General features: G+C 55.3%; 1 protein-coding gene across 1 annotated transcript in view; it reads right to left on the bottom strand.

The window, feature by feature from the left end:
- The window catches only part of TTC34 (tetratricopeptide repeat domain 34), a 31,037-nt gene extending 17,640 nt beyond the window's left edge, over nt 1–13,397 (bottom strand). The window contains 2 exon segments of the mRNA XM_004718126.3: nt 1,489–2,306; nt 12,638–13,397. Of these exon segments, the coding sequence (XP_004718183.2) occupies nt 1,489–2,306; nt 12,638–13,397 (1,578 nt within the window).
- Between the last annotated feature and the right edge of the window lie 2,954 nt (nt 13,398–16,351).

Raw genomic sequence — 16,351 nt, 5'->3', positions numbered from 1 at the left:
ACCCAACGGCACATCTACGAACTGCAGCGTTCTGATGGCCCGTTTTTCTCCTGTGGAGCAGGTAGTAGGTGGGAAACCATGACTTTTTGGTTAACCACTGCAAGACCAAGGCTGTCCAGGGGGCCGGAGACTTGACCAGACTGAGTGGTGTGGCCTGAGAGGCTGGCAGCATGGGGAAGCGCTTGAATCAGCCTCATACCTTGCCAGCAGACCCTGTGGGGTGGCCCTGCTCCCTGGAGGGATCTGGACTCGGAGGCTCAACACTGAAGAGGAGGACTTATCCATGATGTCACTGTTGTTAGGTGCCATCTAGTGGGTTCTAACTCATAGCGGCCCGATATGCCTGTCCTGTGCCATCCTCACCATGGCTTATGACCAAGCATCAGACATTTGGAGCTGGCCAAATAAATGTGGACTCAGGCACAGGCAGGCCAGGCCATGGCACAAGCTGAGCATACCCTCCTCCAGGGCAGGGTCGAAGGGAGTGCATGGGACAGGCCTGGTGATCTGTGATACCCATGCACACAGACAAAGGGTGAGGGGGACATGAGAAGCATGGGCCCGTGGGTGGGCTTTTGTCTCGTTTTTTTCCGTTTTGCTATGTTTCTGATTCGAGGGGAAAAGGAAGTCCACCATACAGCATGCTTTTTTGGGACCGAGGGTCCTAAGATCTGGGTACCAGCACCAAATCTGCCACCAAGGTTATTGGGGCGGGGTGGGGGAGTGGTGGAAACCATGTAGCTGCTCTGTGCCTCAGTGTGTTGTTCTCCCCCTCCCCCCACTGCTGAGACTGCCCCACCCCCCATGCACTATGGAACCAAACTGCAGATGCACCACCCCGAAGTTCACTTGGGGTCAGACTGTTGTGATTCACAGGGAGAGAGGGGAGGCTTACTAGTGTCAGAAACCCACAGGGGCAGGTCTACCCAGTCCTGGAGGGTAGCAATGAGTTGGAATCCACTTGATGGCAGTGAGTTTTTTTTTTTTTTTTAAAGATCGCCAGGCCTTTCTTCCAAGCCTCTCTCAGTCTGGAAGCCCCACAGAAGCCCCCTTAGTGCAGACTCACGCAACAGCCAGCCTTCAGGAATGCATGAGTAGTGGCGCCTGGGCCAGAATGGAAAGTGTCCCTCTGGGGTGATGGAATTCTGTCACTGGGATCTTGCTGCCCCTGTCTCATCTCAGTTTCGTTTGTTAGGTGCCATGGCGCTGGCTCCGACCCCCTGACTGACCAATCACAACTTTGTGCACAGCAGAAGTAAGCTGCCCTGTGCACACTGTTTTCACTCTGGGGCTGTGCTTGTGCCCACTGTCACAGCCACACCTCTACCAAGCGTGACCACCTTTTTTCAGGGGCTGGTCCCTCCCTGCCTCAGTTTATCCATCTAAAGCAGGAAATGACACATCACCCGCCTAGTCCGAAGCTGGCGCGCCCAGGGACTGAACTCTTCCTTACCCTTCCTGTGCTCTGGGACTGCTCCTCTCTCCTGCGTTCTTCCGGCTGCCAGCTGCACCTGCAGGACTGGCCTCGGGCCTTCGTTGCAGCATCCGGCGACCCTCCTCGCGCAACACCGTCAGCAGTAGGCCTCGCTGGTTCCAGGGCACGTAGGCCTTGGCAGCGAGCAGGGCCTCCTCCGGCCGTAACTGGCAGGCGGTGACATAGTCCAGCGCGCCCAGGAAGGGGCTGCCATCCAGCACGCGCAGGAGCCCGCGGCCGCACAGCGCGCGGACGCAGCCGCTGGGGTGCGGGGCGCCCAGCTCCACCACCGCCTGGAAGTCCTCCCGGGCGCGCCGCGAGTCGCCCGCGTGCAGCGCGCAGAAGCCGCGCAGCGCTAGCAGGGGCGCACGGGGCACGGCGGCGCTAGGGCCGGGCGGGCCATCCTGATGGTCGCCTGGCCGCAGCAGGCGCTCGCACAGCGTCCGCGCGCCCGCCGTGTCCCCGGCCAGTAGCAGACACTCTGCCAAGCGGACGCCCAGAGTCGCCCGCGCCCCGGGCGGTGCCACGCGCAGCAGGAAGCGCAGCGCGCCGGTCACCGGGGCCAGCAGCTCGCGGCCCGTGTCCTCACGTAGCTCGGGGCGGCTGCGCACGGCCTCCCGGAACCGGGCGAAGCCCAGGTCTGCAGCCTCTTGCACTCGGGCCCGGACGCGCTCGCGGTCCTCTGCCGAGAGCAGCGCCTGGAAGTGTCTCCGCGCCGCTGCCGGGCTCTTGCGAAAGGCCGCCTGCAGGTCCCTCAGCACGTCCTGGGCCCAGCCATCCAGGAAGAAGGCGGCTGCTGCACGGGTGACCAGCAGGGCAGCCAGGCGCTCTCCTGAGGAGAGAGACAGAGACGTGGGTCCTGTTTGCTGGGCTAGAGCCCCCATCCCCTCCTACAGCCCTCTCTCTCCAAAGCAAAACAGCCGGGTGGTCTCCCCGCAGCAGGGAAGAGTCAGCTGGAGACCTGGTGCAGGACCCGCTGCTGGCCACAGCTTTGAGCTCTGTCCTCTCAGCACAGTGCAACTCAGCCTCATTGCAGGATCAGCCTTGAGGGTATGGGGCTGTATAGCTCTGTCAGAAGCATCCTAGTGGCGCTGTGTGATAAGCATTGGTCTGCTCACCCTAAGGCTGGCAGTTCAAATCCACCAGCCAGTTGGTGGGAGGAGGACCAGGCAGCCTGCTCCGGTAAAGACAGCAGGGGGCTTTGTGATCAGAGTGGCAGCTTGGGCCCAGCCACCTTGTAGGAGTCGTTTGTTCCCACAGTGCCTCTGTTTGGCCTCCTCTGGACTGTGCTGGCACACACCCCTCCTTCTTTGAAAGAGAGGCCAGACCCAGGCAAGGGGCCGTTTGCACCAACCCAGATGGCTCACGCCAGCTCTTTCTGCACTGTCCTGGGGGCATGGAGGGCCACACTCAGGGCAGGGAAGAGCAGACTCCTTCATGCACATCAGTGCCCGGGCCAGGGCCGGGTGTCCACGCAGTGTAGCTCAGCCTTGGCAATCATGACACTGTCATCATGCTGGTTTAGGGCTGAGTGACCCAACGGCACATCTACGAACTGCAGCGTTCTGTTTCGTAAAGAAAGCTGAGCTGCAACATCCCACGAAGGCCCAGGCAGGGTGCACACCTGCGAGAATCAGGAACCACCAGGGCTGGCAGGGGCCTGCGCTCCTGGGCCCCTCCTCTGATTTTACACGCTGGGGAAGTGCCGCTGGGCTAGGTGGATCACAGAGCCCTGGTGAGTCTCCAACCCAGGTCTTTGAACCTTAGGTCTGTAGAGACATTTCAAAGTGCTTTTACATGGGCAACCCCAGTTTTGCAACAACAACATCAACAAGAACAACAATAATCCATCACATCCAAAGAGTACTCCGTGGAGGGCCAGACACCCTAATAAAAGGGTACAAACTAAACCTCCCCTGGCTGGCACTACTGCCAGTATGGGTAGGTGCTACCTCGAAATTCAGAGCCAGGGAGAAAGTCTTTTGCACCCACGAGAACCAGCCAGCCACTAACACCAGGGGTATCCAGTCAATGACCTATCAGTTACTGACACCTGAACAAAAGCAACTCTATCCCGGACTGTGGAGATAGTTCCTGGATCTTCGAGGGCTGCAGAGGAAGGAGAACTCTAGGAGGGGTATTTATTTACACCCCCCTCCCCCAGGAAGCCTCTTCTCCCCACTCCTTCCAAGACGCCAATTATACACACGTTAGGCTTCTTGATAACGGCTTGCAGGCTACTGAGAAGGTTTCCCTTCTCCTCACACTGGCACGAAGATTCCGACGGAGCCATCATCCCGTTTGCCACCTCTTTCTATCTCCAATCTCTTAGGACTTTGTCATTTCAGTTATTGTCACTTCACAAGCTTAGAAGTTTTTGGTTACTTTTCATTTTAGAATTTATGAAACGGTTTAATTGAGCAACTTGGGTTCCATATCTCGTTCTATTTATTATGACCATAATTTCCTTTAGTTTCTGAATACACTTATCATAAAATCCCCCCAATCCACTGCTATCCGATCATTTCTGATACAGATGGACCCTATCTAGGATTCCCAAGGCTGAACATTCTTATGGGAACAGTGACCTGGGAGGGGTGGGTGGGTTTGAGCAGTCGACCTTGCAGTTAGCAATCCAATGCCGAGCCCACAGGGCTGCGAAAATTCCTTTAAAGTTCTTATTTTGCTAATTCTAGTAACTACGTGTCTGTCAGTTTGTCGTACAGTGGTGGCTTGTGTTGCAGTGAGGCTGAACGCGATGTCACCGGTATTTGAAATGCCGGGAGGCCCACCCAGGGTGAACAGGTTCCAGCTGTCCACTTCTGCAGAACTGGCCACTGGAAACCTTATGAAAGGAAGTGGATCATTGTCAGATACTGAAAAACTCGCGAGCAGCCGTAGAGAGGGCCAGCAGACGAGTCCCTCATATTGGAAAGCACTCAAAATACGACTGGGAAAGAGCTGCCTTCTCAACGTAGAACCCGCCATCATGGCTCCGAGGGAGCAGAGCTTTGGGGGCCTTGCTGATAGGACACGAGTCAAAGAAAAGAAATAGCTGTAAACATCTATTAATAATTGGAATTTGGAACGGATGAGTCTAGAAAAATTGGAAGTGAAAAATGAAATGGACTGCGTACCGATCAATAGCCTAGGCATTAGTGAGCTGAAGTGGACTGGTATTGGAGATTCTGAGTCCGCCACGACAAAGGCAGGAGGACTGGCATTTCGTTCTTTGCCCAAAGGACCATGCAAGATCTGTCCTGAAGCCCAATGTCTGTGCTGGGACAATGTCTATCCACGTATGAGTAAATCCAGTCGAAGTAGTTGTTATTCAAATGTATGCACCAACCACCAAACCTAATAATGAAGAAATGGAGGAATTCTACCAGCAGCTTCCGTCTGGAATGGATCAAATGTGCAATCAAGTTGCATTGATAATGACTGATAATTGGAATGTGAAGGTTGGAAATAAAGAGGACAAGTTGTTGGAAACAGATGGCCTTGGTGACAGACATGAAGCTGGATAGAATTTGGCAAGACCAACGACATTTCCATTGCCGACCCCTTTTTCAACAACACAAACGATGACCGGACACCTGGACTCTTCCAGACGGAATACACAGAAATCCACTGACTACATCTGTGGCAAGAGGCGAGAGCGACGTTCATGCCATCAGTCAAAATGCGGCCAGGAATGACTGTGGAGCAGGCCACCGACTGCTCATTTGTATGTTCAGCTTGAAGCTGAAAAAACTAAAACAAGTCCAGGTGAGCCAAGTATATATAGAACTTTGAGTATCTAGTTACCTGATTTTCGAGAACAAAAATCTGTCTCAGAAGAAGTATGGCCAGAATGCTTGCTAGAAGCAAGAATGGCGAGACTTTAACTCATCTATTTTGGACATGTTATCACCTTAGACCAGTCCCCGGAAAAGGACATCATGCTTGGCAAAGGAGAAAAAATAACCACCCCCCAGCAACTCATTGTCATCGAGTTGATATGGACTCATAGTGACCCCTCGCGCCCCTATGGGCTTTCGGGACGGTCGCTGTTTACCGGAGTAGAAAGCTCAGTCTTTCTCTTGCAGAGCGGCTGGTAATTTCAAACTACTGACTTGGCCGATCACAGGAGATGGAATTGGCTGGGACTCAACTCAACTCTCTCTCCCCTGTGGTGGGAAATAGCTGAGCTGTCCTTTCCGTTTCTGCACTTTCCAGCTTCTGCTTTCTCAGGCCACCTCCTCCATCGCTCCTCACTCACCTCACCGCGTCTCTCCCATGAATGAGTAGCTCAGTGGCCAGTCAAGGACTTAAGTGGACTTAGTATACTCAGGCTTGGGGGTTCATTCCCAAATGTTCATTCTGTGGTTTGCTCCTTCCTAGGACGTCTCCTCTAACAATCCAGGAGCTATAGGCAACTTGATTCTGACCCATGCCATCCTGTGGTAGTTACATCATCTCCTGTCAACTTGAGCGAAGGGGTGGAGTCTAGCCCGTCAATCAGGTCATAGCCAATGAGGCTTCTGTGTGGGCATGGCCTTCTCCTGAGGATTCTGGGAACTCCTGTCTTCCTCCCTGGAGGTGGGATACACACTCGCTCTGCTTCCTGTTGACAAGCCACATGGAGCTACGTGGATGGAGCCGGAGCCCTGGAGCTAGAGGATCCATGTGGGGACCCACGCCAGCGCTGAGATACTTCCACCCTGACTTTCCACCCAATGGCCTGTGATCTTCCTGCATTTGGCATCATTGCATGTGTTGCGTGAGTCTGAAGAGGAATTTATCGACTGGTATAGGACACGTGGGCTAATATCAGACTTAGGGACTTGTTTTGGACTGGGCTGGGATATTTTCTCAATAGATGATTGCTCTTTTATATAAAGCTCTTTCTTATACATATATGAGTGCCTATGAATTTGTTCCTCTAGTCCACCTGCACTAACACACATCCCATGCCCGTGAAAATGACAACTTCCTGTGGAAGTGTGACACAATTGGGGGAGTGTCCCCCAGTCAAAATGCTGCAAGTGTGCACATCATACCTGGTTAGGAACTCCTCTTTCAGGGGATCACATTCTCTCTGGTTTCTGTCTACTCTTGTCACTGTCTCTTGGCTTCAACAGTGGCCTTTTCTATTTTGTCCAAATATTATCATGGTTATCCGTGGGCACTGGGCACAGCCAAGTTACTGCACCAGAACTGAACGCCAGACTCGCTTTGCTAGAATGGAAACATTTTGACAAGCTGGGGGCGGGTAGGATATAAAATATGACTTGATTTTGTTTTAATCTTTGTGTTCCTCATTATTAGCCAAGTTTATTCATTAAAACAAAGACATTAAAATGTTCCTTTTTGCCAGTCTGGCGGGTAGGAAATGGCATCTCATTGTTTTAATGTGCATTTCCCTCATTACTGATGATGGTAAGCATTTTTCCCCCAGATTATTATTAGCCATCTGTATTTTATCTCCTGGGAAATGCTTTTGCCAATTCTTCGATTGGAGTTTTCCCTTACTGATCAGCTGGCCCTCTTCACATACCCGAGTTGTGTGGTTGGCCAACGCTGCCTCTGTTTCTGTGTCACCTTTTCCTTGGCTACAGTTTTTATTTTTAAATGTAATTCAATTTAATTTTAAATCATTTTACTGGGGGCTCGTACAACTCTTATCACAATCCATCCATCCATCCATGGTGTCAAGCACATTTGTGCGTGTGTTGCCCTCATCGTCCCCAAAGCGGGTCCTTTCTGCTTGGCCCCTTCCTTTGCTACAGTTTTAGGGCCCAACAGAGCTTTTCATTTAATCAGCACTAATATCCTTTCCCTTTATGATATCTAAGTTTTGTGCTCTAAGAAGCCCAACGGCACACAGAAGTCTTACTGATCGTCACATATACCGGTGTTTGTTTGTTTGAAACTGGCTCATGTGTCACACAAGAATTGAGATCCGTTTCAATGGTACTTTTCCTCCACTCAGACCAGTGCGTAGATCTGATAAGCGAGGAAGGGTCCTTATTCTTTCTTCCCCTGTGGTGGGACGCACAGGCACAGGAAGACCACGCTCCGTCGAGCTGCACAGCCTGCTGTCTCAGTGGTGACAGGGTCGCAGGGACTGCCCTGTGTACGGGGCTCGCGTTTCTTTCTCTTTTTGGTCCACCACCCACCTCCTCTCGTTTCCTCTCCCCAGGGCCTGGCCTTAGCATGGGCTTCAAAGTCTCTTCCTTTTGGTGCAAGCCCCATTTTTCCTTTCATTTTTGCCCCTTTATGATAATGGTATCATGGACTCTTCCTCTTTATGGATTGGACTACCTTTGCTGATCGTGATGGCTTCCAGTCTCACCCACGTCACCAGGGGTTTGGAAGTCTCATCATTTTTTTTTTGGGGGGGGGTGATGCATAACATCCCGTGGTGTGTATGTTTCAGAGTCCACTTAGCCATTCCTCCAGACAGGGTGTTTGATTGCTTCTTATATTTTCTCTTAGGCCAATAGGGCAAATCGGAGAGGATGGAAACACGCCCTGGGGATTTTACAGGGAGTAGAATGAGCATTAGGCCATAGAGTGAGCACTGCAGACCAAGAGGGAAAGAAGATGCACCCGTCCATCTCACCAAGGGCTTCATCGTTGTTGGTGGCATCTAGGGATGGAGTGTTCATGACGATGTGCCCCAGGAAATGCAGCCAAGTTTAACCATCCTGCTCTATCTGGGGCCCCCTGATGTATTCCTCCTAAGACAGTGTGTTTGTGTGGGAGACTAGAGAAACAAAATTCATAGACATTCATATTGTATAAGAGAGTTTTATATAAAGGGTAAGTGTACATTAAGAAAGCATCCCAACCCAGTCCAGTCCAAGCCCATAAGTCTGACATTAGCCCATGTGTCCGACACTGATCTACAAAGTCCTCCTCAATTTCACAAAACACATGCAATGATGCCGACTGCAGGAGGAAAGCCGAATCAGTGAGTGTGTAAGCATCTCAGGGCTTGCAGGGGTCTCCACTCAGCTGCTCCAGCACCCAGGGCTGCATCGGGGTAGGTCCATGTGGCTTCTCCTCAGGGATGTCTTGCAGGAAGTGAGCCTTGCCAGCTGAAGCAGGGAACTGGCTAAGGCAGCTGCATACTGGTCCAACCATCAGGGAGCAAGAGACCAGAGAACAAGAAAGGCGAGGCTCACCGAGCCATTTATCTCTCTGCCCTTCAATTAAACCGTCCTTCAAGGAACCCCACATGTGTTTATGGGCCAGGTGGGCACAATAAACCTTAACGATCACAGACGGATTGGTTTGTTCTTCTAGCTCAAGAGCATCATATTTCCTTTGACCATCCTTTCTGATTGGCCAGCTCTCTCCTGCATATGAGGTGGTTGACAAGACCGTGGATTGGCGCACTTCCGTCGTCAAAATGATGCCTTTGCTTTTAAAGCTTCCCGGAGGTCCTGTGCAGCAGATCTGCTCCACAACATTGGCTTGAGGACAGAGGGTTCCTTGAACCTCCATGGTGACACCAGTGGAACAAGATTGCTGACAACGCCCATTGTTTTCTCCCTCTTCCATGATGTTGTTCATCGGTCCAACGGTAAGGTGTCTTTTATGTCTTCACAGGCACGAGCCTCCCGGGAAACGATTGTCTTTGACCGCCATCTGCCAGTGCTTCAAGTTAGTGTTCCTTTCGTGGAGCGAGGCTGTGCCATCTGTGGGTCAGATGGTCAGGACACCGCCTTCCGTCCTGTGATGGCCTTCTTCTTCACGCAGTGGAGCTTCTCAGACGACGTGTCCCACGTCCAGGCTGAATCAGTCAGGTGTGAGGAGACAGCCCTGGTTTTGAGTCACCCACTCTAGCCATTCGTGATGAAGACAGTTGAAAGGGGTAGATGGTTGCCCCAGGTGCTTTGGGAAGATCGGCCACCTGGATGGTTAGGTAACATTTACCAGGCAACTTGAGTTAAAGTGATTCTTATTCTGCATCTTGCTGTTATCAGTTGACACTTCCGTGGGAGTCTCTTTGCTAAGGTGGGCAAAGAATCTTCCCCAAATCTAGGTGGCTTTGTTAAACGGTTCCCAAGTAGCCTCAAAACTAGGGAATCGGTTTGTAAAAAGCACCCTATGGGAACATTGATTTGTTCACGCCAGAGGGTTAGCCACGCTGTGTTGTGGGCTGATGACATGGGAACTCCCGATGACATCATTGGCTGGGGTCTAATTAGCATCACAATTCTAGGGTAAGGCAGACCCTGCTCACTCCTGGGCTGAGTCGTTCCCATCAGTCTGTTGGAGGGACTGAGAGTTCCTAGTACATTGCTCACTGGTGGTGTTGCCCTAGGCAGGCTCAGGCTCTCTGCAGGCGTCTCTCTTGTGATTCCTCCATGTGTGGGGTTTGGGACTTTGGGGACCCTCCTTCCACCCCGGGAAGTGCTGACTTGGACACTCTGCATTGGTGATGGAGGGTCCCCACTTTGTGACAAGCTCAGGATTCCTGGACGATTTGCCGAGTTCTCTCAGACCATTAAGTCAGGATGTCTGATGCTAGCATCTTTCCACAGTCCCATGCTTGCTTATTGAGAGCTCTGCCTTTGTTTGTCTGGTGCTGCAGTAACAGCAAGTAACCACAAGCGCAGTAACCACAGGTGCATCGCTTTACCAAACAACATGCATTCCCTCACAGCTGAGGGGGTCTAAGGTCTGGGTTCAGGGTGCCTGCATCCGGGGAAAGCCCTTGGGGGGAAGAGACCTGTTTTCTTTCTCTACCTGTGGGCTCAGCATTCCTTGGAGATCACGCTCTCTCGATGCGTATTAACTTTATCTTCCCCTGGGTCTAGGAGGTTCTCAGCACAGGGACCCTGGGTCCAAAAGACAAGCTCTACTCCCGGCTATTCTTTCTTGCTGTTGTTAGTGCTGTCGAGTTGGCTCTGACCCATAGTGACCATATACGTAACAGAATGAAATACTGATCGATCCTGTGCCATCTCACAATGGTTTCCATGCCTGAGACCATTGTTGCAGCCACAGTATCCATCCTTCTCCTGGAGGGCTTTCTGCTCTTTCACTGCACCTCCACTTTACCAAGCAGGATGGCCCTCTCCAGGGACTGGTCTCTCCTGACCACATATGTGAGATGAAGTCTTGCCATCCTTGCCTCTGAGGAGCACTGTACTTCTTCCAAAAAAGACTGGTTTGTCCGCTCAGCAGTCCATGGTACTTTCAAGATGTTTCTCCTGCACGACAGTTCAAATGTATCCATTCTTCTTCAGTCTTTTTTATTCCATGTCCAATTTTCACATGCATAGGAGCCAATGGAGAATGCCACAGTTCAGGCCAGGAGCACCTTAATCCTCAAGTAGCACCCTTGCTTTCCAATGCTCGGAAGAGTCGTGTGCAGCAGACTCATGTAACGCAACTCGTCTTTGGATCTCCTGACTGCTGCTTCCATGAGCATCGACTGTGGTCCAAGCAAGACGAAGTCCTTGACAACATCACCTTCATTGTTGGTGGTACTGAAGTCTCTCCGTCTCTGATTTCTTCTCTCTCCTTTGATCTCTTATAAGATCAAAGGTGGCCCCAGGAGAACTCCCTTCCTTTGGATCAGGCGTATGACCCGAGTCAAGGTCTTATATCCCCTTACAGTTAATGAGGACCAATCCCAAGAGGTCACAGCATGGCGGATGATGGCCTCATTACATCATCACATGTCTGCCAAACCACTGAGCATCATGGCCCCAGCAAGTTGACACATGCTCTTAGTTCTGGGGACACAGCTCAATCTCTGACACACTCTCTGCCTGGCTTCTAGCCTCACTGCTGGTCAGGGGCATTAGGACGTGCACAGGGCCACACCCAGCAGACTCTCGCTGAGGTGGTGTGTTCAGTGCAGCCCCCCTACCTCCTCACCCTGACCCACACCCTGACCCACCTCCTCCTTCTGGCTTCCTTCTCCTTGGTGTCCTGCTGGCTGCTGCTGCGTGGGGGCCATGTGTGGGTGGCTAGGGACATACTGACACTCAATACTAGCCTAGCTCTGACCCATTGAGCAGCCTCTGCAGGGGGTGTGCTCCTGTGTGCACATGGGGTGGGGTGGGTGACGTCCACCTCCAAGGGAAGGGATGCCATCTCAGGGAGCCACACAGCCCCCCCTTCATGGAGGCACATGGGGGTGCACAGAGGCCAACCCGGGTGTTGAGGGTGTGCTGTTCGAGCTGAGCTGACTTGGGCCCCAGGGTGCACCTTACCACCCCCACACAGCCCCGCTGAGGAGGACGGTCCAGAAGGGGCCAAGGAGGAGCAGCATCTTAGACTGGCTGGTCCTCATAGCCCCCATGTCCCGAGTCCATCTGTCCTCCTCTGCCCCAGTCCGGCGGCCATAGCTGGACTCCTAACCCCCCTCCTGACCCCCTGGACATCACCTTTCTCCACCTCGAAGACCACCAGCAGGGGCCTCTCAGCCACCCCTCTTCCTCCATCCAGACCACCATCACCACGTGCCTGGGACACTGGCGGCCTCCCAGGGGGCTGATGTTGAGCCAGCTCCTCATGAGGCATTCTGTGCACCTCAGCTTGAGGACACTTTTCAAGTGCCACTCAGATGGCCTCATACCACGGTGTACAGCCTCCATGTCCCCGCTCCACTGCCTGGAGGAGAGACCCCCTAAGGCCCCAGGAGGCCTATGAGCACCAAGCCCCCGGCCCAGAGTCCTTCTGTCTCTACTACCTCGCAAGATTTCCTTGGCTCTCTTAGGATGCGCCTTTGTTGAGTCTCAGCTGTATGGACACCACGTCCGGGTAGCCTTCCCTGACTACCTATCCTGAGCCAGAGCTTGCACTGCCCGCTCTGAAAAGCACGCTGAGCAAGCCTTACAGAGTGCTTATCGGGGTGGGAGACCTGGCTGTCTTGAAATGTGAGCCATAGCCCCCACACGATGCCTCCCTAAGACCCCGCAGCTTACTCCCCCTCAGTGTGTCCCCACCCTGGACCTCAGGAAGGCCAGAGCCACCTTCACACCAGGTGAACAGCTCTCCCTTCCCCCCTCCTCACACCTCTGGCTTGTCTCCAGGGGCCATGTCTGGCGGCCTAGACAGGACCAAGCCATTGCTCATCTCTCACACGAGGCCTCGGGGCAACCGGGCTGCCTGTGGTGGGAGGGAAGGGTGGGGGGACGTGGGGAGCACGCCTACCTGGGGGCTGGCTGCCTGCTGCGTCTGGCTCCAGGGCCCGGCTGCATGCTGCTAGGCAGTCCTTGTACCTGCCCTCTTGGAGCAGAGTGTCAGGTGGGAGGGTGTGGCTCCGGGCACCCCCAGGCCCCAGGGCGGCGATGAGTCGTTGGCAGTTGGTCTCCTGTGGGTGGCCTGAGATGTGGTCCTCCAGGGTGCTGACCAGCAGGGGGAGGTAGGGCTTTTGGTGGGCATGGATGAATGCTGCTGTCTGCTCAGGCTTCTCCCCAAAGGCCCGCAGGTAGTCGGCCACGCCATCGGCCACCTGCTCCCGGGACAGCACCCAGGCCAGCGCTCGGGTTAGCTGCAGTTCCAGGGCTTGCTGCGAGTGGGTGGCAAGCAGGGCATTGCAGCGTTGGGCAGCCTCCCTGTGGTGCCCATGGGCCAGCAGGCCGGCCAGTGTGTACAGGACCGAGGCTGGGTGGTCGGGGCACAGAGCAGCCAGGAAGGCAGAGGCGAGGGTCCCCGTCAGGGAGACCACTGCCATGCCGTCCCAGTGGATGGCTGGGATCTGGCTCTCCCCCCGGCACCAGGCCTCCAGGGTGGCCACCACCGCTGCCCCCCGAGCCTCAGCCAGGGCCGCACGCACACTCCGCACGGCTGAGGGGGCGTGGCAGCTGAAGGCGGCCAGGTAGAAGGCAGTGGCCAGCGGGGGCTGTCCCAGGGCCAGGTGCTTGTCGCCCTCCCGGCAGAGGCAGGTCACAAGTTTTTGGGCCGACATCATACCCTCCGCCTGCAGAGACCCATGTCCTGTCCGCGCCACCTGGGGGAGGGAAATGTGGCCTGTGCTCAGCCCAGGCCTGCCTCTCAGGGCCCCTACTCTGAGCCTCTCAGAATGAAATGCGCCCAGCTATCAGGGGTGCTGTGGTCTCCCAGACAGGCTGCCTCTGAGGGGAAGGGGTGTGGGGGCCTGGCCTTGGTGGACTCTGCACTTCCTGGCCCCAGCTTCTTTGTTTGCAGAGTGGACTGAATTCCCCCGTCTAATCTGATGTTACAGGCCTCTCGCCTGCTTAGTGCCCCGGTCGGCCTCATTCCCAAGGACGGTGGCCTGCCTCAGGGCCCAGCCACCACCCACCTGCTCACACCTGGGCCAGTGGGTGTGGGGCGGGGGAGGGTGATGAGTCCCATGTGGGACACTGTGCACGGAGGCCAGAATTCCCAGCCTGCTTTGTCTGCCCCTAAGCATCCCCAGCCCCGCCCAGCCCCCAGCCCTTCTGAAGAAGCACCCTGGTCCTTTTGTCCTGGGCTGTCCCCTAATGTCTCCTCCCGCTGCATGCTCTCCGACACACACACGCCCCCCACGCTCCCCGCACACTCACGACGGCTGGTGGTCCAAGGCTCCTTAGGGAGGTTGTGGGGTGGACCAGGGTTGGACCCGGGTTGCTGGGCTGGCTTCCCGGCAGACACTGCCTCCCCTGGTGCCAGCCGTGCAGGGGCAGTGCGTTTCCCTGGAGACTGTCAACAACCAAGGGGCCTGTGGCTTGACGGTGCCCCTGGTGGCGGAGCGGGTGAACTGCCTGTGCCCTGGGCAGAATCCTCCCAAGTCCTCTGACAGGGAGGATTGAAATGGCTGGGACCCCCCTCCAGCCCCTCCGTCCGCTCTGTCCGCTCTGTGCACCTTCTATCATGCGTTCGGCCTGCCCTCAACCCTCAGGCCCAGCTGTCTCCGTCTCTCCAGCCCTTCACGTCCCGTCCCCAGGGCCTCCCTTGTCTGGTCCAGCCTGGTCCCCACTGGGGTTAGGCCACAGTGGCCAGCCCTCTTGTAGGAGTTGCTGAGGGGACCCTGACTTGGGGGGAATCATGAGCCCCTGGGGTCAGAGGCTCTGAGCTCTGTGTCCAGGTTGTTTTAGGCGAGGGTAGCAGAGGAGCTGGCCATGGAAGGATTCCTGGTGGCCGCTGCTGGACCAGTGTTCCGTGGACAGTTAACTGCAAGGTCAGTGGTTCACACCAACTAGCTGCTCCTTGGGAGAAAGGTGAGGCTGTCTGCTCCTACAGGGATGTGTAGCCTTGGGAACCCTATACAGGCTCCCTGCAAGTCCGCATAGGAGCCCTAGTGGTGCAGTGAACAACACACAGGCCAGTGGTTCAAAACCATTGGCGGTGACGAGAGAGCAAGGGGAGGCTTTCTACTCCTGTAACAGTTACCGTCTCACAAGCACACAGGGGCAGGTCCACCCTGTCCTTGGGTTGCCATGAGTCGGGATGGGCTTGCTGGCAGTGGGCTGGAAAGGAATCAGAAGGTTCCAGCTGGCTCTCTCCTGGTCATCCCCGGGGTGGCAGGACACTGATCTGTAGCTGGGCCTCACGGAGCTCCCTTGCTGCTCTGTCAACTCCAGCCTGGGTCCGACTTGGCTCTCTTAGGACCGGATGACCCCAGCTTGTCACCTGGGGCTTTGTCTAGCCACTCTGCCCACCTGAGGACCAGCTCCAGGGCCAACTCTGGGCCCAGAACCCAGGACGACTCTCTGCTTGGGGGTGGGGGCTCTGGAGGCTCGGGGCCTTGGGGCATTCCTGCTCCCCCACCCCCACCTGCCCGTGGCTATTTCCTCACTGTGCCAGAGGCTCTGAGATAAGGGTTCCTTCCAACCTGGCATAGGAGTGGGGTGAGTGTGTTGGGAGGAGGCCGATTTGGCACAAGGCCCTAATCCATCCACGGCCCCGAGGGCTGGAATCAGGCCTCAGACCTCAGCATCACTTCTCATTAGCATCATGGAGGCCTTGGTGCCCGCAGGTGCCCGCAGCCCCTGCCTCCAACCCCTCCTCAGCTCTGTAGACCCTCATAGGAAGGCAGCCCCTGGTCCAAACCCACCGCATTAGAAAGGGGGACTCCTGGGAGGAATAGCCACAGCGATCCAAGGACCCCAAAAGGGTGACTTGGAAGTCTCAGGCCCTCCCAACCCTGATGTCAGGCCAACCCTGGCTGTCTACGCGTGGCCCCGCTCTCTCTCCCACCGCTCCCCCCTCCCAGGTGCTCTCTAAGAGCTCTCAGGCCCTGGTTGTTGGAGCCCAGAACCCCCTTCCCACCCACCTGCCTTCTCTGAACAATGCCTCCCTCAGCCCAGGGCCTCGGACCCCAGGAGCTTGCTTACCTGTGGCCAGGAGACAGAGAGGTACCAAGGCACCAGGTGGGACTGGGGACCTGGCTGTTAGTGGATGGAATTTCGCCTTGGTTCCTGTGGCAGGGATCCTGTGGAATTGCTGAAGGAGAGGGAGGAGAGCTTTTTGCCCATTCGCCACCAGCCTTGCCCGAAGGTCTGCCCTCCCCCACCCCCCACCCTGCCAGGCTCCCTCCGAGTCTTGTCTGAAACCAGTTTCCTGCGCCGGCAGCCTGGCGGTACTGCCACACCTGCTGGGTGTCACCTCCTGCTGCCTCCTTCTGTGCCATGATCAATAATGCAGGTTGGGGAGGAGCCCTCCAGGCGGGTGCCCCACACACCTGCTATCGTCCTGGACTTGTGGGTGGAGGAGGAGCAGGTTGGGGTGACACACGCTGGCATCCACAGGGGCCACCTTCCCTGAGGCTGGAGCAGCCCCTGGACCCTTGCACTCCTGCTCAGGGGAGGCTCCAGGGACCCTGATGTCTGATCTGTCAGCAGGTCCAAGGCTCCAGGTGACAAAGGGGTTCTGAGGGCCAGGCTCCAGGCCCACAGGGGTCACTTGATCCCTGGTTTTTTTTTT

This window comes from Echinops telfairi, unplaced genomic scaffold (assembly GCF_000313985.2).
Source record: "Echinops telfairi isolate 266 unplaced genomic scaffold, ASM31398v2 ScPeMD7_7457;HRSCAF=8495, whole genome shotgun sequence".
NCBI classification, from domain to species: Eukaryota; Metazoa; Chordata; class Mammalia; order Afrosoricida; family Tenrecidae; genus Echinops; species Echinops telfairi.
The sequence above is the reverse complement of the archived record's forward strand: the minus strand, read 5'-3'. Positions and strand labels throughout refer to the sequence as shown.